This window comes from Podarcis filfolensis, assembly GCF_964270895.1.
Source record: "Podarcis filfolensis genome assembly, chromosome: 8".
Classification (NCBI taxonomy): Eukaryota; Metazoa; Chordata; class Lepidosauria; order Squamata; family Lacertidae; genus Podarcis; species Podarcis filfolensis.
Genome location: NC_139611.1, coordinates 74,821,590 through 74,845,930, shown reverse-complemented (window position 1 = coordinate 74,845,930; position 24,341 = coordinate 74,821,590). Strand labels below are relative to the sequence as shown.

The window sequence follows — 24,341 nt, the reverse complement described above, 5'->3', positions numbered from 1 at the left end:
TGCAACAATCCTGCTAATGTTCTTACCTGTTTACAATTTATCTGTAAACATTCAATAAGCCCTTCCCATTCTTTTATAAAATGTTTGTTATCTTGATTTCTTATTCTTCCGGTAAGTTTCACCATTTCTGCATATTCTGCATAAGTTTTTGGATCCATTCTTCCTTTACTGGGACTTCTGCTTCTTTCCATTTTGGGACGAGTAACATTCTTGTCGCTGTAGTAGCATACATAAATATGTTTCTATACACCTTAGGTAGTTCTGTCCCTGTAATTCCCAAAAGAAAAGCTTCTGGCTGTTTTACAAACGTTATTTTAAACATCGCTTTCGATTCATTATATATCATTTTCCAGTAAGCTTTAACCTTACTACAAAACCACTGTAGCCTTATGAGGCTTTGCCCTCGGGTGGGAAAAATATTGCGCCTGGGAAAGGGAAGTGGGAGTCAACAGACACTCAAGGAATAGTTCAGAGAAAAGGCTTTTATTTCTACCATCCATGAACTGGTAGAAGGAGCAAGTGTGATAAGTCACAAAAAGCATGCACGAAGTTCACAGTCCTGTGCACAAGCATATATACCCCTTTCCAGTTCCCTCCTCCTTTCTCCTCCCTCAGGAGTCCTCTGAGCATGAACAGAAAGCTGTCTTGGGACTATTGGACTCTTGGCACCCTTCCCAGGAAAGGGGGAATGAGAAGCCGAGGGGGTGGGTCGAGGAGCCCTGGTGGTTCAGCATGTCCAAGATGTTGCAACCGAATGAGATAAGATTCAGTTTCTCAGGCCTGCTATGAACAGAGCCTATTCATTAGCCTTTAAAAGTAACATTTTGCCTTTTGCCACAGCATCTTGTGAGAAAAGCAGAGAAGAGCAGAGAAAAACTGTTTTGGATTTTTTAGAAGACAAAAGGAGTTTTGGACAGTTTTGAGGCCTGGGGTGATTATGGAAGCCTGGGGTGATTTCACAGACAGGATTTGGGTATTCTGTCCCTTCACCACCACATATGATAAAAAGAACCTTATTTCTCTTTACATTTTCAACACTTATTTGATTTAGATTTATACATTTTTGCCAATTTACTCGGTGTTAGATACCATCAATATATCATTTTCATATCCTGGGAACTATAGTTTAAGGGTGCTAGGAGTTGTTAGGGGTGGCTGCAAACTCCCCTGACAGAGCTACAATTCCCCAGGTGGTTTGAGCAGATGGTCCCCGCCCCATTGCCTGACCTCCCCCCTCCCAAAAAACCCCTCTTCTCAAAGAAGCATCTAAAAAGGCTCCTTCCCCTGCTTCAGGTATCTTGCACCCTGCAATCAGCAGGCAAGGTCCTTGGAGCCAAGTCCTAAAATATTTGAGGGGACTGCCCCACCAAAATTGATGGGCATTGCCATTCGAATGGTGTGCACGCACCAGGGGTTACCCAGGTCCCCCCAATATTTTATTCAAGTTGGCACCCCTGGAGGACAGGTGAGCCAGTGGCCGTTGACCTATGGCGGGGCCTTTGCGGTGGCATTTCCCTGGTGAAGTTTATCTGCCTCCCTAGTTAATCAACTTTTAGGAAGAAATTACAAACATTCCTGTTTTAGACACACATACTTACAGCTCCCATTTAGCCTTTTCATATCTCTTGAGTTGTTGCATAACATACCCTCCAACGTTTCTCCGATGAAAATGGGGACATCCTATTCCATCATCATCATTTTATTATTTATACCCCGCCCATCTGACTGGGTTGCCACAGCCACTCTGGGCAGCTTCCAACATATATAAAAACAGAATAAAACTTTTTTAAAAACTTCCCTACGCAGGGCAGCCTTCAGATGTCTTCTAAGCGTTGTATAGTTACTTATCCCCTTGGCTTGGGGGTTGCATAACTCCATACGCTCAAACATTTCTCCGATGAAAATAGGGACGTCCTAAGGAAAAGTGCGACATTCCGGGATCAAATCAGAAACCAGGACAGCTTCTGTAAATCCAGGACCGTCCCTGGAAAATAGGGACACTTGAAGGGTCTCTTCTAAATATGCTGACATTTTTCAGTTGTACATTTGAAGGCTATACATTGAAAGTAAAAAAAAACAATGGAGGTTAAAATATAGTGTATTATTACTGCTGACAATGAGTAATAAAGATACCGATAATTCGCTTCTGAGTGTGTGCTGGGGGACACACACATTTCACAGGCATTCAGTGGGTAAAAAGACAGTTCCTGACAACCTGGAAATCAATGGTTGAATGTTTTTAGAATGCTTTAAAAATGTTTTATCTCAATATGTTTGCTGTCTTGGGCTCCTTCAAAAGGAAGCGTGGGATATAGATTACATAAACTACTATTATTATTACTACAGTGGTACCTCAGGTTAAGTACTTAATTTGTTCTGAAGGTCCGTTCTTAACCTGAAACTGTTCTTAACCTGAAGCACCACTTTAGCTAATGGGGCCTCCCGCTGCTGCCGTGCCGGCAAAGCACAATTTCTGTTCTCATCCTGAAGCAAAGTTCTTAACCCAAGGTACTATTTCTGGCTTAGCAGAGTCTGTAACCTGAAGCGTATGTAACCTGAAGCGTATGTAACCCGAGGTACCACTGTACTACTACTAATTATAATATCATCCATTGATTGCCTTATCCTCCACAAATTTGTGAAAATTTATTTGTGTACCACCTCTTAGTGGTACACCCTCAGTGAGTGCAAAATTGGCCATGGTAAGGACATTTTCAGAAACATCCCTACTATGTACAAATATCATTTCCATTTATTAATTTACCTGACCCTCCAAGCATTCATTTTCTTTTTTCTATAATTTTCTCATTTTTACATCCTTAAGATATCAATGACTTCCTTTCTTCTCTTTCCATGGTTCATTTTGCATATCATACTGTAAATCCCTGCATATTTTACAAAACTATACCATTCAGTATTCCATTATTACACCCATCAAAACTTATTACACTGTTGAATTTATCTTAATGCTGCCAGCATTTTCAGCTGTACATAGTTATTTCCCATATATTCAATAAAAAAATTCCAGTCTTCTCTATATGTATGTTCTTCTTGTTCTCTTATTCTGTGCATATTCTGTCAATTTAAGTTGCCATTCTTCTTTGGTTGGGACCTCACTTGTTTTCCATATTTGGGCTAACGAAACACGGGCTGCAGCAGTGACATACATAAATAACCTTTTTTGACACCTGGGAATTTCAGTCTGAATTATCCCCAACAGAATGGACTCTGGGTTTTTTTTTGGAAAGTACTTCTGAACATTTTTTCAATTCATTATGGATCATTTCCCAATACTCTTTTACCCTTTTACAAGTCCACCACATATGAAAGAAGGTTCCATCAACCTCTTTGCATCCCTAGAACTTATCTGATTCAGTCTTATACATCTTAGCAAGCCTACTTGGAATTAAATACCATCTCAAGCATTCATTTTCTAATCAGATAGAAGCACATCAAACAAGATTACTGCTCGAGAAGCTGCAGGATACATATGGATTGCAGCTAGCATCATGTGGCTTCAAACACCAGTTGTGGGAGATTATCAAAGTGGGTAAGGTGTACACAGTCCAAGTTTCGGATGGGTTGGCAGAGATTACCTATTCTTTCTCTTACCTAAACACTGAGAGGCAGAGGAGCGAAGGTTTCTCTTTTATACCTTCCAGCCTCCCCAAACTTGCCAGAATGCAGTAAAATGCCCCTCTTCATTTACTAGCAAAGCTGTTTGCTCAAGCTATCATGGGAGCCAGATTATTAAGAGAGCTGAGACAGGTCTGACTTGTTCATGTGCTTTATTACCACTAACTTAACTCCAAACAAAGCTGTTCCTGGGTGGTGACATCATCTATTACTTATTAAATTTATAGACCACCTTTCATCCGAAGATCACATAGCTGTTCACAACTTCAAAAGCTGTAGCTGGGCAGAGGCTCAACTCCCTTTCTGCTAGATTCCCATAGATTCCGAGGGATGGAAAATTCTTTACCTAAGCTGGGGTTGCACAGGAAAGCAGGTCTCCTGGCTGTGTGGGGTGCAGTTGGGTAGGGCATGCTGCAAGGGGCAGGACTGGATCAATACCATTTATGAAAGTATCACATTCTTAGTCCATCCTTCCTCCAAGCGTGTTCAGGGTTCCAAATATTGGATTCAGGGGAGAAACTGGGGAATCAGCTCTGATCAACAGAAACAAACAAAAACTGAACCTTGTTTCTATTCCAGCATTCATTCATCTTCTCTCTCAGCAAAACATTGGATCTATTCCGTCAGCACTTTCTGAGCCCACCCTTCCCTCGAGAAGGTCAGGGCTGCTCCCAATGTCTCCAGATGTTGAAAGTAGGCAAATAATTATTTCACCTCTGATCCCTGGGCAGTTGATCTATCTGATCAGTGGATCAATAGAACAGGAAAATGGCACTGACTCATTCCCCCCCCTCAACTTTTATTTTATTTTATTTGTTTCACTCAATAAAACATAGAGGAAGACAAATCCCTCTGAAACTCAAAAACAAGAGGCATCTTTCTTCAGCGGTGAAATGGTGCAAGAAGCTCATTACAAAAGAAGCTTCATCAGCAGGAGAGCCAGGAGAAGGAATCCGAATGGGAGGGGAAAGGAGAGAGGAGGAGGAGGAGAAGAAGAAGTGGTGGCTGCCACGGCTGGGGTACACTGAACATTTTTAACATGATTAACATCATGAAAAATCCCTCCGTCAAATGTTTTTAAGTGGGTGCAGGTGCCTTCACGAATGCAGCCCTTCCTGGAGCCGATTACGACATTCTTCTCTGTGCGTAAAAACAAAAAGATGAGTGGTCAGAAGATCCAGTAACTGATATACACACGCCGAAAAATGCATCTAACCACGATATATAGCGTTACATGCCACTCCAATCTCCACCAAGCGTCTGCGTGAGACTCAGGGGGTTCCAGGCACTTTCCCAGGGTCATGTTTCCATTGGGAATCAAGGCACAGTGAGGACTAGTGTCTTTTAAAAAATATGGTTTATTTTACACATATTTACACCTTAAGCCTTCCATTGAGGGTGTGCATAATGTGAGGCCCCAGGAATGTCCCTCATTGCCCCTCTAGTGACTTCAATGATCTTGGGTTCAAAGCAGCAGCCCGCCATGGTTCTGGAGTTCTCGCCTTTGTTCCCCTCCTTCCTCCAAGATCACCTTGCCACAAACGCAACACCTCTCCTTCTGTCTGCTCCCTCCCCACACACACACTGGGGAGACCTCTGTTTTTTCAAAAGGACGGCATTTTTCCTGTGTGACATCACACCCACATTACCCTGGCAACCTCCTTTGGTGGGCTATCAACACCTTCAGTCATGCTTAACATCTTCCATCCCAGGCGATACCTTGAAAAACAAGCTGAGCTTGCGTTTTGTTTTGTTTTTTACACTGCTAAGCTATATCTCACCCAGGGGAAAACTCCAAGCATTTAGTAATTTTTAGCACTCGGTAATTTCTAACATTCACTAACTTCTTAGAATTGCAGGTGCTTTTACACCCCCAAACTCTGGTGCCCCAAATCTGTAATGTTATTCCCCTTTAAAAAAAGAAGCATCACCGTGAAGCAGCCTAATTTGCATGTTGGGTGGCACTGCAATATACCCTTCATTGGAGTGTTATAACATGTTGTTGTTTTTTAAAAAAATAATTTTTATTAACTGGCTAATCACATCAAATTAAATCACATCACATAGATTCCAAATTACAAAGCCAAATTTTTAAATTTTGTTGGGGGAACCCATACTTCAAGATCCAAAGGGGGATTCAGATCATCTTCTTATTGCTGCGTTAATGTCCAAATCAGTCCCAATCAGTCCAAACAAAATTCATAATTCTATTCAGTCTTATCTTGGTGTTTCCACATCATATCTTGTTCATATAATTTCTATTTTTCCTTTACGATCTCTTCTGTTAGTCTCCTTAAGCTGATAAGCAAAATAATAATCCTGTGTGGATTTCCCGTTCCTCCACTAAGTCCAGATGGTTTCCATATATCTCCTTCGTAGATAACATTGCTCTTTCCATCATAAATTTGGCATTTTTCGCTCTTGAGTCCCACCGAGACGTATGTAAACAACTCTATTTCTCTCTTTCTCCTCCCAGACCCAAGAGCTCCAACAATGCCTCCCAAAATGGCGACGGCATTTTTAACTGCGTCATTCCAAAACTCTTGGCTTTCCAGCTTCGTCTTGAAACATTGCTTTGGTTCGAAAGTTTATCTCCACACAGCCTTAAATCCACAGCTTAAGTCCTTAGTTCCTGACTCATTTGGGAAGGGGATTCTTGTTAAATCACATAATGAAAGGCAGGTTTTTTTTCCCCTCCCCCCTCAAGTCATACCGTATCTTGACGTATCTTCTCATATTTTATTCTTGTCTTGTTATCAGAGATCTCTTCTGTCAGCAGTCTTTACTCCCCTTTTTCCTTGAAGCATGTGCAATTTATCTCGTCCAAATTGTTTCTTTTGAAGATGCTTGCAACTAGCAGCGCGAATCAGGGACGGCGTCCAGGAGTGCCGAAATCCCACAGGAGGGCTTTGTGCCTAGTGCCCCCACCCCCACAAATTTGGGGGTGGTATAGGGCACAGCAGGCAAGGGCCGTCCCCCCCACCATCCTGGGGGGGTTAGGGAGGCTAATTACCCCCATCATAGCCTCCAAATTACCTCGTGTGGGTCGGAGAGATGTTATTGTCAGCCATCTTCCGATGCGCCACCTAGTGGCCCCCTGGAGTGTTATAACATGTTGACCATTTGACAGGGCTATGAGCCCTTGCGCGTACCTCCCCAGCCAGCCTCAACAAGTAAGCAAAGCAAACTAAAAGCCTGAGCAAAAAGCTTGTCACTGGGGAGCACAGGGATGCTGGTCTCCGTCAGTCTTAGATTGGGAAGGGCTCTCTCCTTATTGAGAAAACATTAAAGAGCTGATTGATTGTAAACAGTCCTAGGTGCCAGACTTGCAGGGCTGAACTGCTGCTGCGCCAAATCCTTGAAGGACAAGTTAGCTACCCAGCAAAGACCCTTCACTGCAATTCTTATTGGCTAACGTCACTAACAAGTGGCCTCATCCTTCCTGGCTAAAATGACTACTAGGATGGGAGGATAGCAGACCATGCTAACCTCCCAGGGAACCTCCCTGCTTACTCATTGGGGCTCAGCATTTCTGCGACTGCTATGTACATATCAAGAAAGCATGCATGTTAATTGCATTCATGCTGTTTGCATCAAATCCAGCTTGGCCCAAGCTACTATCCAACAGCGCTGCTAAAAAGCATTTCACACAGCAGGAGTAGCAAAAGCTTAAAAGGGTCGTAGCAATAGAATCAGAAATACCTGAAAGTGTGACATAACTAACACAGTAAGTTTCAGATCCAATACATTCTGTGACTGCTGCAGAACAGTCGCCTTTGTTAGACGAGCAGCCTGGGCAAATCTTCCCATTGGCTCTGGTATTCCGTTCTGGAACTGAAAAGCAAAAGGAGTTTGAGAAGTTCAAGGGAACTTGGGTAAGTGCCGTTCTCCTTAGAAAAGATCCCTCCTCCACTACGGATGAAGTAGAGTTTTGTTTGTGCCACATTTTTAAGCAAAGCGGCCTAATTTGCACCCCCTGGACCCATGGTTCCCAACATGTGGGCAATTTTATTTTTAAGGTCTAACTCTGAGAATGAGTTAGACCAAGTTAATGGCCTTTTAGCTTCCTCCATGTGAATAGGAGTTCACTTTTTGAATAACAAGAATTATATGTCATGGAGGGTGGGGGGACATTGGGATTTTAGAGATGCTTAGGTGGGGCATGGCCAAAAAAAGGTTGGGAGCCACTGCCCAAGACCAATACAAAATTCAGCAAAATTAGGAACCCCTGGAACCGCCCCGTTGCCTCCACGAGGCAGAGGGCTGACGGATGTGCAAGGGCTCTGGGAGCTTTCCAGGGCTCCCTGTGACCTTCTCAGAATTCGGCAAGCAAGGGAAACCTGCTGGGTGTGCAGGTGGTGGTAGGAATAAATAAATGAAGAACAGGGAATAGTGGGTTTCCCAGCTCTTCATATATTTATTTGCCTCCCCCTGCCACCACTCCCAGCTTGCGTAAGGTTGTGGTAGCATAAGTAAACAGATCCTAAGCTGCTGGCCCCTTATAATGTGATTTGTACTTCTCCAAATTCTGTTGTACAATTCTTGGCTCAAAACACATACCAAAATGCATATAAAAATAAATAAATGGTATCTCAGGATAAAATACATTTAGAAATGTTGGTGTTTAGGTACATTACGTATTTAATGCTAAAATGTGCACCAGAACCATATTTAAATATTTCTACAGGTTTTTTATTTTAAAATATCCACAGATTGATGCAGAAAGAAGACAGCCTAAGCGTATGAATAAATACATGCAAGGGTGCCATAGGAACAAAACTATGCGTCCATCTCTGAACTGAACTAAGGATGGGTAGATCAGCTTATTTCCGGTCCTTGACACTTTTGCATGTGTTTGTCACTTCTTGTTCCGTCCAGTTTCTGCAATAATTTCTATTTTTTAAAAAAAACAAAAACCTACAGAACAAATTGTATACTTGAGGTATTTAAATACACATTTAAAGGCACATTTTCCATCACACATTCTATTGTTACCTTAACTTTTTGAAAGTCTTAAATTATTGTTGTTAATTTTTCTTATTTATAATTTTATTGAGGTGTCTTTTTCTGTAAATGGTGGGTTTTTTTCCTGATCAACCATCGTATAAATTTCAAGTAATAAAAACAGATACAAATGAAAGATCGGCAGTGTCTGGAGCTGGAGCGAGGACCAGCAGAACAACAACTGGAGAGTTTTAATTTCAGTCAAAGGACACCTGGTGGCAAGCCACGATTTATCCCATGTGGAAAGGCTGCATCTCCTACCACACATCGCAAGAAAGACTTGAGAGAATTATTATTATTATTATTATTATTATTATTATTATTATTATTATTATTTACCCCACCCATCCGGCTGGGTTTCCCCAGCCACTCTGAGTGGCTCCCAACAGATTAAAAACAGAATAAAACATCAAATATTAAAAACTTCCCTAAACAGGGCTCCCTTCAGGTGTCTTCTAAAAGTCAGATAGTTGTTTATTTCCTTGACATCTGGTGGGTGGGGGTTCCACAGGACGGGCACCACTACCGAGAAGGCCCTCTGCCTGGTTCCCTGTAACTTTACTTCTCATAGTGAGGGAACTGCCAGAAGGTCTGCGGAGCTGGACCTTAGTGTCCGGGCTGAACAATGCGGGTGGAGACGCTCCTTCAGGTATACTGGGCTGAGGCCGTTTAGGGCTTTAAAGGTCAGCACCAACACTTTGAATTGTGCTTGGAAACGTACTGGGAGCCATTGTAGCCCCAAGGGCTCTTGCCTCCTAGGCACAGAAGGTCAAGCCCTACTGCAGCTTGTGCCCTCCAAAAGTTTTGGAACACAACTCCCATCATTTCTCACCATTGACCCATGGTGGCTGGAGCTGATAGGAGTTGCAATCCAAAGTTTCTCGAAGCCACAACCTTTGGAGAAGGCTGCCCTACAGGATGTGGGTACATCACGCTGCTCAGTACTGCCTGGCGAATCATCTACCTCTCGGTGGGTCACTGACAATATTGTTCCAACCCTGGAAAATAATCTGTGTTTGTAACATACGGTAGGTCCTTTCAAATTTCCAGAGATGTCGCTTCTTGCCCATGTACTGTAGTGACCCAGCAGTCCTTTCTCATTAGTATTTATTGTTTACCGGAAGGTTCCAGGCTGTCTGAGCCCTCCTTATATAACTGTGTGCCGGTGTGAGAGCCAGTCAGTCTTTCTTTCGTTTTCAAGCTATTCAAGTTCACTGCCTTCTCTCTGTAACTGTTTTTTTGAAGCTATGCACACAGCCAGGGATCTGGCTGAGGGCTTGTAACTGCTGTGCTTATTGAAACGCTTTGGTAAAGTGTATTTGCTCATGGAGTGAGCTGTTTGTGTGATTCATTTGCTGCTGACACACTGCTGAGTTACTCTGCTGAGCTCTTTACATGCCCTGGAGTCTGAGGGAGTACTAGGCATGCATACCAGGAAAGTCCTGGGGGTGTCAGGACCCTAATCCTGACAAATGCAGCCAATTAATAAGAGCTTAAAGTATATTCTATGGGTCAAGATTTCATTAATTAATTGTTAGCCCTTCATCTGTTGGAAACCGAGACCGCACGGAATGGCCACCTCATGCAGACAGACAGAAAAAAGGAGACAACTTATACAAAAACAGAAACCTACGTATCGGAGCGGCTGGATTGCAGGCATACTCTTCGCAACAGGTGGCAACCTGCCTTATGTGGCTCCCATTGCCATCAGTCATAGTGATCACACCAAAAAGGCAGATTTCAGGGTTTGCACATCCCTTTGCCATGTATACATCCTTAACTACACAAAAAAGAAGAAAAGAGAGGATACATTTAGATGGTGAGAGGTGTTACCTGCTCAGTCGTAGTGTGCTATGTACTCGGGCATGCATGGAGGGAAGGGACCGTGTCACAACTATTTATTTACCACAATACGATGACAGAATTATTTAAAAAAAAACAGCAAGAAAACTGGCCTCAAGCAAAAAGGATCAGTCTAAATCAGGCATCCTCAAACTCGGCCCTCCAGCTGTTTTGGGACTACAGTTCCCATCATCCCTGACCACTGGTCCTGTTAGCTAGGGATGATGGGAGTTGTAGTCCCAAAACAGCCGGAGGGCTGAGTTTGGGGATGCCTAGTCTAAATTAAATGAAAGAAAGGGGCCCCACAAAACAAAATTTCCTAACTGTCAAAGGCCAAGGTAAACAGGTGGGACTTCTTCAGCATATGGGGAAAGCTGTAGAAAGAAAGTGTCAAGTGCACCTCTGTGGGGACGGAGTTCCACATTTTAGGGCAGGGCTTTCCAAACTGTGTGTCGCGACACGTTGGTGTGTCAGCTGCAGTGCATAGGTGTGTCACATGAACGGTCCCTGCTCTCCTCCCAGGGCTGGAAAGGGGTTAGTTTAACCTCTGGTTTGCTAGTAAAACTAAATTACTGTGTCGCGAAATGATGCATGTCTAAAAAGTGTGTCACCAACATGAAACGTGTGGAAAGCTCTGTTTTAGGGGCTGCCACAGAGAAACCCAGGCTCCCTTTCCCTGCACTTCTATGGATAGTGGAACTGCTGAGGGAGGCACCTCTGCTAATTTTAACACCTGTAAGGAACTGCAGAAATAGAGGCAGACTTTCAGATATCATGGGTCTAAGTTGTTTAAACACCAATATTTTGAACACCTTGACTTGGGCCTAGAAGCAAGATGATAACCAGTGCAGTTGTTTTTAAAACAAGGATGGTAAGAGCTCTAAATAGAACCCTGTCCAGTAGCATAATCATTGCATTTTGTATCCGTTGAAGTTTCTGCGTCATCTTTAAGGGCTGCCTCACATAGACAGCATCGCAGCCAGAGCCGTCTTTCCCATAGGGCTTAGTGGTGCGTTGCGCCAGGGCGCAGGCCTCTCAGGGGCGCCCCAGCGAGTGGGGGAGCTGCATGGCTTTGCCGGTGCCCCCCCCCCATTACCTGCACACCTGCCAGCTGCGCCCCACCAACTATATGGCTGGTGGGCGGGCGGGCAGCTTGCATCCCAAGCCTCTGCGGGGATTGTTCTCCTGCAGTGGCATGGGGGAGAGTTGCGGGCCCCCCCAATAGCTGACAGTGCGCAGCTTTGCCCCCACTATCCAAGGTAATTTGGGGGTGCTGGGCAGATATTTGCACTCCGGCGCCGCATTTGCTAAAGACAGCCCTGATTGCAGCAATCCAATATTAAGACACACTGAAGGCTTAATCTAGGCCTTAAGTATAATCGACCCCCCACCCCAAGTATAGCTTTGATTCCCAAGAACCTACCAGCTCTCTCTGTGGGGCTATTGGTAGTAGCAGAAACCAAGTTCTGTGTTCTCTGGTTAAAATATATAACTCCCCTGGCTGGCAAAAAGAACAGGTCTCTGCTGGAAGCCTGGGGTAAATTCAGAGTGGATGGTACTGGGCAAAATGGAGAACTGATCTCACTCAATATTAGGTGGCACCACTCATTCACATATTTTGCACAAAAATGTGGCCTATTCACTATATGGCCTGGTTGACCTATGATCCCTCTCATCCACCTTTACTGTTTTCAAGCAGAGAGCTGGAACAGGCGTAAAATTCTTCAGGACAAATCTGCTTCTCGCTTGTGCAGTTGTTGACTCCCTTGCAAATCTCACACTCTATAGAGGCATCTGAAGGAGGGAACAGAAGGGCTTTCATGTAGTGTATGGCATGTACAGAGTTCAAAGTTATCAACTCCAGAAGAGGGTGTCAAGTCCAAATAAATTGCTAATGCAGTGCTCTAACATAAAACTAGATGACTCTTGGGTCCCTTCCAGCTCTGTGATTCTATGATTTGCGATATACAGTATTGCCATGTCAAAAATTATAAATACAGTGGTACCTTGGGGTACAGACGCTTCAGGTTACAGACTCCGCTAACCCAGAAATAGTACCTTGGGTTAAGAACTTTGCTTCAGGATGAGAACAGAAATCACACGGTGGCAGCGGGAGGCCCCATTAGCTAACGTGGTACCTCAGGTTAAGAACAGTTTCAGGTTAAGAACGGACCTCCAGAACGAATTAAGTTCTTCACCCGAGGTACCACTGTACATATAAATTAACTACACATATAAATTAACATACACAAATTTTATGCAAAGAGTATTTTCTGGTTGTCATTGTTCTTTGATCATGCATTTTCTCATTTTATGAACAACGTGAAAGCAGTTCCTCCTACTTGGATCTGAACGGCTGCATTGGTCCAAATGTAATAATTTTCCTTTTCTGCAAAGCTAAAAGTAACATACAGTTCAAGGCAACAACGGTTGGTCATGGTGACAGGGGCTGTGTTGTTCTTCCTCCTTCTCAATGCCATTGTCCCCAATGTTGCTGCCAGTTCTTGTATGGCAGGGAGTCAGCATGCTGCCGGCACGGCAGCAAAACTAATCTGATATTCCCAATATTGCACTTGTGCCATGGCAACCTCCCCACTGCTTTGCCTCTCTCCCTCTAAGTAACCAGCAGCAAATCGTGGCACTGGAAAACCAGGAGTGCAATGCAGCCCCACCCTGCCCTGCTGGCCCCTACTGGTTCCAGGGCATGTGCAGAGTTCCAGATGTCCTGAGTTACTCAGTGTCACCCATCCCATAGTGAGCTTACCTGTGGTTAGAAGTACAGAGAAGAGGAAAAGCCCCAAGAGAAACTTCATGTTGATGGGAAGCACACGGTGTGAAGCCTAGGAGAAAGGAAGGAAATTTTGTGGCTTGAAGGACCTGCAGAATACGCAAAGCAGTGGCGTAAACAAACAAACACCAAAAGAGTAAAGGTAAATAAACCCACAGGAAACTCACTGTGATAAGCTGCAAAGAGGAGTTTCAGTTAAAAGTGGTCTAATCTATGGAAGAAAAGCCATATTGACAATCTGCTCAGCAGCGGAACCCAAGATAACGGTTTGGTCAACACCGCCTTCCCTTTTCTAGGGTTAGAAAATAAATTGCAACAAAAACACAAAGCTTGCCTGAACTGAGGGGAGCGACCATAACATGGATTATGAATAGGTGGCCATACTAAAATTTGAAGTTAGGCAGATGACCGTTGGATGTATGGCAGCCACCTTCCTGGTCGAAGCAGTGATGGCTCTTCCCTTGACCGACTAGGGCCTTCTGAGGAAGAACCACCATTTATTTTATTTTATTTATGTATTTATTTATTACGTGCCCTGCTGGGAGTTACAAGAGGGAGCAGTGATGCCTCCTTCAAAACTGGCTTTCCATTCCCTTCTCTAAAACATGTACCCTGCACAAAACCCATCTGCAACCTCCAGCCGATTAGCAAAAGGATTCGGCCACCGGCGTGTGCCACGCACGGAGCAGAGGCGGGCCTGGCTTTTCTGAGGGCTTTCCTAGACCCGTTTCAGATGAAGGAGACGTAATCCTGCCCTGCTCCTGAATACATCTACCTTTCCCAGCTCACACGTCTCGGACCCTCCTTGCTGGGGCCGTTGCCCTGGCTGCCAGCTTTCCCCTCCTTTTACTCCCATGTAAGCGCCCCTGGGGCCTAAGAAGCCTTTAAGCAGGGCCTCCTTACTATGTGGGCTGGAGAGGGGCAGGGGCTACATCAAGCAGGCAGAGCGGAAGGAGCAGGAGGAGGCCTGACTTCCAGGCCTCTTCCGCTTATACCAGGGGTAGGCAACCTAAGGCCCATGGGCCACAAGCGGCCCATGGGGGTTGTTTAACCGGCCCATGAGCCGCCCCTGAACCAAGCCACCCGCTTGGTGAGTCCCTACGCGCTGCACTAAACTGGCGCAGCACAGTGCGGGGACTCGCTTCCGCTGCGCCGGAAATCGCATCTGTGCAGACGCAGACACCAGAAATCGCATCTGTGCAGATGCAGACGCCGGAAATCGCAGGTGTGTGTGCACGATCCGGCCATAGCTGTCAACGTTTCCTGTTTTTTAAGGGAAATTCCCTTATTCCGAATAGGATTCCTCGCAAGAAAAGGGAAAAGTTGACAGCTATGGATCCGGCCCATGGAGGGATCTCCGCTGGAGTGCACCGACCCCGGCGTGGTAAACCTTGCCGACCCTGGCTTATACCCAAAAATGGGGCAGCAACCTAGTGACCTCCAGGATCACCTTCGGGCCCGTACTTATGGGCCTCCAGCCCCACCCCCACCCCTCTTTTCCCACAAACGAGGAAGGAGTTGAGCGGCCCACTTTTCCCCTCTCGCTTTTGCGCTCAGCAGGGTTTTCACAAGTTGCCGTAACCAATTTCCAATTCTCTGTATTAGCTTCTGGGGCGGATGGTTACGCATCAACCCCAAATTGAATAGAGGGAACCCATCTGCACGAAATTTGCCCATGGCGATTTGGAACGTCTGTTTGCAGTTTTGGAAAGAGCTGCTATTGATGAAATGGAAATGATGCCTTGCTATAGCAGGGAAGGCTCTGGGGGAGTTCAGTTCCTTCTCAATTCCCGCTGAGAAGCTGCTGCTAATGGTCGGCCAAATCCAAAGCTCTTTTTTCTTTCTTTTTTCTTTTTCATGGTTTTTTATCTTTAAATGAGAGTTGGCCGGGGTGAGGGGACAGCTCTCAAATAATAGAGGACGCTTTGAAACAAAATAGAGAAATGTCCTCTGTAATGTAAGACATGGTAGGGCGTTTAACACAGAGCTCCAGCAAGGTTACTCCTAGTCTAATATAGATGAAGGAAGGGAGGGGGCTGGTGGATGAAGCTTTCTTAAAAAAACAGTACATGCTTCATTTCCTATTCATCCCCACTTAAAAAATCAGGAGTAAGATTTTGTTGGATATGTCTGTGCCCAGGCTTGCATCAGGGGACGACTCAGCTATACAGCTGCAAAGAAAAACGTTTTAAGTGTGTTGTAAAGTGAAACATACAAATGTGACACTAGATGGCATCAGTGAGCAATGGCAAATTCAATGTGTTTTTCAAAATGTTTTTTAAAAAAGCATTTTCACAGTGTTTCTTTACATGTGCGTAGGATGCCACCAGGGTGTCTCATCACACTTTCATTCTTTGGAAGCATATTGGATTTCTGTGTTTTTGCGGCAACCACCACGGGATCACCACCCCCTGCCCCCACCAGAAAAAATGCACTAGAATAGGGATGGATGAATCTGCTGGTTTCGGATTTTTCTGTTTCTCATTTTTCCATTTTTAAGTCCTCTATGATTCCACATCAGTTTCCTTTTGTTTTTTTTAAACCACTTCCAGGTGACATTCAGGACTCCACAGCCAAGCTCCCGTCCCCGCCAATGACTACAGAGAGGGTGGCAAAAGGGCTGATGGTGGATCACCATAGCATTCTCTTCTTGTTGTTTTGTTTTTTTAATGTTTTATATTCAGAGATGTACTGGCCAGTCACATGGCTACAGCTGCTCATTTTCTTATTGTCGCTTTTAAAATATATTATCATTTTATAAAGGAAAATTGTGCTTATTTCCAAGTAATTGTGAATTTACCATGAGGGCAGCAGAAGCAAGCCTCCTTTTATTCATGTAGTCATGATGGCACTGCGATTTAAGTGAGACTCCTGGCTATGTGGATTTTTATACTTATCATATTTATACTTTTATACTATGTGGATTTTTTTATACTTCTCAATGGTAGACACACACACACACTCCAAATGGGTGTAGAATTTTTCCCATCACAGTTTTTGAAAGCATCCCTGCCAAGCGCTATATAAATCACACTTATCAAAGGACCACATTCTTAGGCCATCTTTCCCGCAAGCAGCTAACAAGCAATAATAAAATAATAAAAATAAGTTGAATGAATACAACTTAAAAACAAAATTAAAATACAACATTAAAATATTGAAACATTAAAATATTAAAATGTAGCCTCATCGCAGGAGGAGAAAGGAAAAGAAAAAAGAAAGAGGGGGAGGGAATCAAATTGGCTCCAAGCCAAAGGCCAGGCGGAACAACTCTGTCTTACAGGCCCTGCGGAAAGAAATCAGATTCTGCAGGGCCCTGGTCTCAGGAGACAGAGCGTTCCACCAGGCCAGAGCCAGAGTTGAAAAGGCCCTGGTTCTGGCTGAAGCTAATCTAACTTCCTTAGGGCCCGGGGACCACTAGGGTGTTGTTATTTATGAACCTTGAGGGTCTCCGTGGGGCATACCGGGAGAGGCGGGGGTTTCTGTTTCAATTAGCAATTCATCCACAATTTGACCCATGCATTAGTGCACTGACTTGTTTGTTTGGTGATTTAAACATTAATAATGCACTGTGTTGCCTTTTTTAAAAGCATCACTGTAACTGGAGATGTAAGGAACAGAACCTGGGATGTTCTTCATTCGGTGCTTGCAAAGATACTTGATAGAACCTGCATTTTAAACATGGGTGGTATATTTGAGCCCAGCTTCAGTTGTTAACAGGCTGGCACAGCAATGTATTTAAGACTAAATGTTCCACTGCTGTTAATTCATGACTGCTTGCTTCCTCCCTCCCAGATCTCTGGCCATAATGTCTGAGGCTGATAGGAGTTGTAATCTAAGAACATCTGGAGGGTCCTTAGTTTCAGGATTGGCTGGAAAGATGAAGAAGCGATTCTCGAAACAAGGAAAATTTCATTCAGTATGCAAGTTTATTACTACATGCTTGTAATACATAGCACACAGATAAATACTCTAGCTCACTAAACCTCATCTAGTCCTATACAGAAAACAAACTACTGCTTTCCCTCCAAATACTGAAGTTTCTGTTGCAAGGGCAATTTACAGAAGGAATTGGTGGCATAACCAGAGCAAATAGACAGCGTTGGCCTCCCACTTAATCCAGTCCAAAATCTGGGCTTTGTTTTGGTGTGATCAAACATCGGAGAGTCCCCAGCCCTGTTCTGAAGAAGTGTTGGCCCCCATTCACCACATTCTCTTCCAAGATGAGTGCCTGCCAATATGGACCCACTCAGAGCTCTGTGTGCCGCAACACTCTATCGCACATCTATGCAAATAGTAATGTAAGACAGGTTAGGGCCCCTACAAACTGGCGTTTTATTGTGGGTAAGTTCTGCAACATATTATAAACACAGTAATAGTATATCGGTGCCTTAGTGGTGCATTTGTTCTGCTTTATGAGTTGTTACATTGAAGGGGTACAGTTAGGGTTACCCCAGAAAGCCCTAAAAACTGTTTGTGAATTCCCCCCCCCCAGCCAGGCCTCCCCTTAAGCATTTTAAAAACTGCATTTTCCTCTAAGACAAAAAGCACGAGCTAAGCAGTCCTCTCTGTAACAAAAACGCTGTAACAAACCTACAGCTGAGAACAGTAAAGTTTTCGCTTCCCAGATCCAAGATAACCTTGTCCTGGTGCATTGACTTGCAACATACTTCCGGGAGCAGAGCCAGAGAACGAAAAGCAACATTTCTATGTAAGAATCTGTGAAGGGGGAGAGGGAAGGAGGGGGTATGGAGAACAGGATAAAAACCTGATGTAAAATGCTTTTTGCTGCGGCCTGTCTTTTGTGAACTGAATCACACAGGTGCCTCTGCCCCCCCCCCCCCATGGCAGAATAAAACACTCTTTCTCTAGATTAACCCCTTGGTGTTGTTTGGCTCCTTTTGTCTCTGCTCGGGTGCAACAATTTTTCCTACCCATGGATTAAAAAGGCTACAACATCATGTTTTCCCAATACTACCGCATCATCCAGAAGGGCTGGAGCACAAGAAAAGTGGGACAAAAACAAAGCAAACACCCCGAACATTTGTGGTTTGGAAAGTTATGGGATTTCAACATGAAGTTACAGGAAGGGCACTGATCAGAAAGGAAGTAGTATAGCAGCCCCAAAACACATTGAAACATTAGTATAATTAGTATAGTATAGTATAGTATAGTATAGTATAGTATAGTATAGTATATAGTAAGTATATAGTATATAGTATAGCCCCAAGAATATCATGAGCACAGATCAACTGATAAAAAAGGACATTCAAGGGCCCCTTTATTCTTAGAGGCTAATGTAAAATCTCCTTGATATGTCGTTCACCTTAAAGTTCCTCTGTTCTTTATATGTATAGATCACCTAAGTTCAGGACCCTGATTTTTCAAGTGCTCATGGCACTCACAGCCAAGTACTCCCCATGAACTCTGCAGCTTCTATTGTTTTCTTTATCTTGTTTCATGTATGAATCACTTCCATGAAATACCCAAAACAATTTAACAATATAAACAGGAAAAGCATATAAAGAATTTTACTTGCAAAACCATTTCCTCCCCCCCCAAAACCCCAAAACATTGATTTTGCGGATTCCATGTTACTAGCAGATCTCTAAACACAATAGATAGGTGTCTGGTCTTTATTTGGGACTTTCAGCGCTCAGAGGCTTTTGCACGAACATTCTCCGCATCTTCCTCGACATCTTGCAGAAAGCATTGCAGCATGTGGTAGATGGTTTTGAAAGAAATAGTTCCACTGACTAAACTGCCCAACACAGGTATGAACTCAACAATCTGTTCTAGCACTGTCGGTGCTTTACACTGCCCTGACTTGGCCAAGAGATCAAGTACAAATTCTTCGCTGATCTCATTAGCCAGTGGAGACTTCTTAATCACTGATTTCAGCTCACTTGGACGTTTACCAACCCGGTTTGCAAGACTGCACAGGGACTCTTCATCCAACCCAAAAGCCATGCAGAACTTTTTGAGTGTTGTCACCAAGAAGGAAATATGCCAAGATAATTTGAGAGCTAACCGAGTCACACAGCCAAAATAGGAAGACACAAGGGCCTGCTTCCATATAAGTTTCCTCATCTCAGATTTCTTCTTCTCCAGGATATCTCTTGAGAAAGTTGGCATTGAGAGAAGGAGGGCGTGTCTTTTGAGATGATCCAGTTCATTCTGAAGGGTTTCTTGCAGAATGGGGAAATCATACATGCTCAAATCCCAATTTGATATCAGAAAAACCTTTGGAGAAGCCTCTCCCAGTTTTCTCAGTTTATCACAACAATCTTGCCTTAAGTCCTCAAGTGTCTCCATTTCATTGAAGTTGGGTTTCCTTCTTTCAGCAGCCATGCTAAGATTAATTTTAGGGTGCACATAGTAAAACTTCTTTTTCATTTTCTGAATCTCACGAGCCAGCTGGGTGTCACTCTCTGTAAAACGTTCTGAAGCAATGATAAAGAAATCGTATTTGCTAAAATCTACCTTCTCCAGATACTCATCTGCTTTGAATTCATCTGTTCCAATTCCTGGTAGATCCCATAGTGTCACCTTGGGAAAATTCGGGTGCTGATATTTTGTCGGAAACATGGTTGTCTGTCTCACCCCCGTCTTAGCTGAGCCCTCTTCAAAATCTGTCATACCCCGCAAGGCATTGACAAGAGAAGACTTGCCAGTACCTGTACGCCCTGTGATGGCAATGTCAAGTGTGGCATTGCTTAGCAAATCTAACTCTTGCTGAATCTGGGCTACCACATCTGAGAGGTGTCCTTGTAGTAAAACTGCCTTCATATTTTCCAAGTCAGCAATAAAATGTTTTTTGATGTCACGCCACGTGGCTTTTCTAGATGAATCACTTGATCTAGGAAAGAAAAAAGCATTTTAAATATTTAAAAATACTACATATTTTTCTTTGACAACTTAGATATAGCTGCATGGAGGTGAACTGATGTATGTAAGAGTAGTACTGATGGAGGTTATTGCATGCCAAGGCACCTGAGCCCCAAAGTTCCCAGGAGAACAATAAATCACACTGACATGGAATATTTTGGTTTATGGGTTCAAATAGGCCACAACTTTATTGGTTACAGATGTGAGTGGTTTGGCTCAGGCATTGGGGTGAAGCCAGGTGGTATCTTGACTCTCGCCCATCTGCAGGGAATCCACAGAAGGATAAACCACCAATAAGGAGTGCCCTATAACTTACATTAGATAGTGGCACCCTACATTATGTTTGCTGATTGGGAACAGTTATGGACCACCGGTATAAAGTTTACGGCATGTAATGCCTTAAGAGAGAATATTATGAAAATGATTTATAGGTGGTACATGACCCCAGTCAAGCTTGCAAAAATCTATCATTTGCCCAATAATAAATGCTGGAAATGTAATGAAACTGAAGGTACTTTCTATCACCTTTGGTGGACGTGCCCAAGGATTAAGGTCTTCTGGGAAATGATTTATAATGAAATTAAGAAGGTGCTTAAGTGTACCTTTTATAAGAAACCAGAGGCTTTTCTCCTGGGCATGGTAGGCCAACTGGTGTCAAAGAAAGATAGGACGTTTTTTATGTATGCTACAACAGCAGCAAGAGTTCTTCTAGCAAAGTATTGGAAGACACAAGAACTACCCACGCTGGAAGAGTGGCAGACGAAGGTGATTGACTATATGGGACTGGCTGAGATGACGGGCAGAATCCGTGACCAAGGGAAAGAGACGGTGGAAGAAGATTGGAAGAAATTTAAATTTTATCTTAAGAACTGTTGTAAAATTATTGAGTGTTAAAATGTCATGGGTAAGGTAAAGCAGATTTGCAGCGATAAATGATTGGGTAAGAGAAAAAGGTTAAAGAAAGGGAATTATAAGTAATTTAGATCAGGGGTTGCTGAAAAAGTTTAAAACAGGGATGCAGAAAAGGGAGGCATGGGGAAGTCGTCGAAATTGGGTATAAGGAAAAAAGGTTATGAAATTATACATGTTTATATGTTTGTTTTTGTATTGTTATTTGTAATGTGTTATAATATATGTTGGAAAATCAATAAAAATTTTATAAAAAAAATATAAAATAGATAGTGGCACCCTGAGGAGTCCCCATAGGGGCTGCGACATGGCCCCAGCCCACGTCCAGGCTTCGGACAGGATTCACACCCCTTTTAACAGGATACCCTTACTGAGGAGGGACAAGCGAGGCAACAACCTCCCCTCCATCCAAACAAAGGCTTACCCAATGCCTAACCTCACAGAAGTTGTGATGATTGCTACTAGGTGGGCAAAAACCAAATGGCCGGTGCCCATTTGCCAAGCGGAAAAAATTCCTACCCAGCCCGGCCCCAACAACATGGAGACCCACAACTGCCATAGCAAGGTCATATCCGAGCAAAGCATGAAAAGAGGGTGGGCAGGTAGGGTGATCTGATGAAGAGGCGAGGAAGAGGAAGCCGGCCGGCCCGCCAGCCATGCCAAGTTTAAGTGGCCCACGGCCACACCCACTCTGGCCGCAGATTGGCTAGGGCTATTGCCAGCACAGATGACTGCGCTGGCTGTGACGCAGGGAGGGGAGGCAGCGTACCTCCCCCTATGCCGGAAAACTGTTGAGGCTCGGCTGACTGGCTGCAACGCCATACACCAGATAAAAGGTGAACGGACTAGCCAGCTAAACAAGACCCATATGGAGACTCTGGGCTTCCCACCTTCACCCTAAAGGTTGAAGGAGGAAACTGAGGATCAAGACTGGAGTGTGTCTAGAGGCTATTGGTGTGTGCAGGTGAGATATTAATGAGATGGGACACTTCAGGCTGCCTTAGAACCATTGTGTGTTCCTCATTTATATGGGAAGGGCATATAGCTCGGTGGCAGAGCATCTGCTTCAAATGCAGGCGATCTCAGGTTCAATCACTGGCACCTCCGGTTTGGGCTGGGAACATGCCCTTTCTGAAACCCTGGAGAGCTGCTGCCAGTCCGTGTAGCCAATACAAGGTCTAGCTCAATAAATGGTCTGACTCAACATAAGACAGCTAAGTTTCTTACTAAGGTTCTGTACAGGGTGCCATTACTCCAAAGATGATAATAAATAATAATAATAATAATAATAATAATAATAATAATAATAATAAATTATTTATATGTATTGTTTGAGTCAGGAAGGACCCTGACAAAGAGAAGGGATTCACCTTCTGCAACTGAAACCTCCAGACACAGTTTGCTTTGTGCTCTACCCCCTGCCGGCATAAATGGCAAGAGTCTTGCCAGAGGCTTGGAAAGAAATGTGGAGCATCAGATGGTGACATAAATGGCCTAAGCTGAACCTAACGTACCTATCGAGTATATGGTTTAGTACTAAGGCATGCCTCTTGAGATCAATAAATTCATCTTGCAGGGACCTTTGCAGGAGGGGGAAATCATACATGCTCAAATCCCAATTTGAGATCAGAAAAACCCTTGGAGACGACTCCCCAGCCTTTGCCAGATTTTCACAGTAGTAGTTCCTTATTTCCTTAAGGGTTTTGTCCTCCATGAAGTGGGGGTTTCTCTTTTCATCAGCTATACTGACATCCACTTTGGTGCGCACATAGAGAAACCTCTTCTTTCTTTTCCAAATTTCACGAGCCAGCATGGCATCGTGCTCGGTGAAGCTTATTTCACTAACAATGATGAAGAAATCGTACTTGTTGAAATCCATCTCTTTTACATATTTCTCTGCTTCAAACTCATGTGTTCCGATTGCTGGCAGATCCCAGAGAGTTACATCGGGGTAGCTGGGGCACAGGTACCCTTTGAGTTCCTTAGTACCTTGTATCATATCAACCACGGCAGCATCCTCCTCATTGTCTGCCATTTTGCGCAGGGCATTGACCAGGGATGATTTGCCGACACCTGGCCCCCCTGTGATGGCAACGTCCAGGCTGCTTTTGCCTGGTGGGTGTTCTCTTTGAGCTGATGTGTCTGACCGGGAGCTGTTAGCACCCACAGCTGCTCCTCCGGGACATTCATCAGGTCTAAGTAAGAACAGAAATATAGCAATGGTTAACTCCTTCTTACATAAAGCTTCTGCTTAAAATAGCTGTAGGCCCAGTCCAAATGGCTCACATTAAAGCCCTAAATAAACAAATACCGTATTTTTCGCTCTATAAAACGCACCAGACCACAAGACGCACCTAGTTTTTGGAAGAGGAAAACAAGAAAAAATATATTCTGAATCTCAGAAGCCAGAACAGCAAGAGGGATCACTGCGCAGCCTGCATTCGCTCCATAAGACACACACACATTTTCCCTTACTTTTTAGGAGGGAAAAAGTGAGTCTTATAGAGCAAAAAATACGGTATATGAAAGACTGACTCCTTTCCTAAAGACTGCCCCACAAATACCTGCAGTTGAAAGGTGCCACAGCAGTGGCCATACATGAGTAGGGAAGTGAAGACATTGATCCAACAAGGAAACACCCACTGCCACCCCATTATAAGGGAAAGGGGTGGGCACAGCTTTGTGCTACAAGCAGCAAATGTTGCTGAATTACAGTTCCCATCAGCCCCAGCAGGCATGGCCAATGGGCAAGGAAGATGGGAGTTGTAGTTCAGTGATATCTGGAGGGCCAAACGTTCTTTACACCTAACATACAATATCGGATTCGGGGAAATTGAAATGGATAGTCCACTTCATAGAGGCCTGACTCATGCAATGCAAGGCTTAACAGTTTAGTTATCAGGTAACCCCATTGCGTCCTTCCCACCTCACTGTTAAGGTCTGTGTGCAAGAGAGCAAGACTCTGGGGAAACCAGGGGTGGGGTATAAATAACATTATTTATTATTATTATTATTATTATTATTATTATTATTATTATTACTACTACTGCTTGATGCCAGGAGCTGGAGTGGGGTACAGTCAACTAAAGGAGGAAAGTGAGGGGAGATATAGTCTCTACATCCTTATATATGGGTACAGCCACAACAACACAGAAAAAAGAAACATTAAACATGTTTACTTTCATATTGCGTTGAATAAAGTTTGGCTTCAGCTGAAACCAACATACTTATTGTGTATCTTCCTTCCTGGGTCCTGGGGTGGTAGTAAGGCACG

General features: G+C 43.8%; 2 protein-coding genes and 2 long non-coding RNA genes across 11 annotated transcripts in view; 2 read left to right on the top strand and 2 right to left on the bottom strand.

Moving 5' to 3' along the window:
- The window catches only part of LOC310769194, a 122,198-nt gene that overhangs the window by 93,072 nt on the left and 4,785 nt on the right, over positions 1-24,341 (top strand). The gene's annotated exons all lie outside the window — the stretch shown is intronic.
- Positions 3,772-14,388, bottom strand: LOC310768959 (phospholipase A2 inhibitor NAI-like). 7 transcript variants are annotated; one of them, XM_083627950.1, is made up of 7 exons: positions 14,174-14,386; positions 13,427-13,481; positions 13,247-13,322; positions 12,163-12,276; positions 10,274-10,420; positions 7,339-7,470; positions 3,772-4,776 (listed from the first exon to the last, which is right to left on the bottom strand). In XM_083627950.1, the coding sequence occupies exons 3-7, from the start codon at positions 13,293-13,295 to the stop codon at positions 4,547-4,549; spliced, it is 672 nt and encodes a 223-aa protein (XP_083484076.1). In that variant the 5' UTR covers positions 13,296-13,322; positions 13,427-13,481; positions 14,174-14,386; the 3' UTR covers positions 3,772-4,546. The 7 variants fall into 7 exon arrangements, with proteins under 7 accessions (XP_083484076.1, XP_083484071.1, XP_083484072.1 ...); XM_083627945.1 differs by lacking the exon at positions 13,427-13,481 and having other exon boundaries at positions 14,046-14,388; XM_083627946.1 differs by lacking the exon at positions 13,427-13,481 and having other exon boundaries at positions 14,071-14,386.
- LOC310769143 lies at positions 15,988-18,827 on the top strand. Of its 2 annotated transcripts, XR_014551439.1 has the most exons (3): positions 17,173-17,689; positions 18,220-18,414; positions 18,476-18,827. It is a non-coding gene; the product is annotated as an uncharacterized lncRNA (long non-coding RNA). The 2 variants fall into 2 exon arrangements; XR_014551438.1 differs by having other exon boundaries at positions 15,988-17,689; positions 18,220-18,827.
- On the bottom strand, positions 18,920-24,335 carry LOC310768707 (interferon-inducible GTPase 5-like; the record flags this gene model as incomplete). The annotated part of the gene is made up of 3 exons (XM_083627383.1): positions 24,295-24,335; positions 22,582-23,262; positions 18,920-20,129 (listed from the first exon to the last, which is right to left on the bottom strand). The coding sequence occupies exons 2-3, from the start codon at positions 23,100-23,102 to the stop codon at positions 18,920-18,922; spliced, it is 1,731 nt and encodes a 576-aa protein (XP_083483509.1). The 5' UTR covers positions 23,103-23,262; positions 24,295-24,335.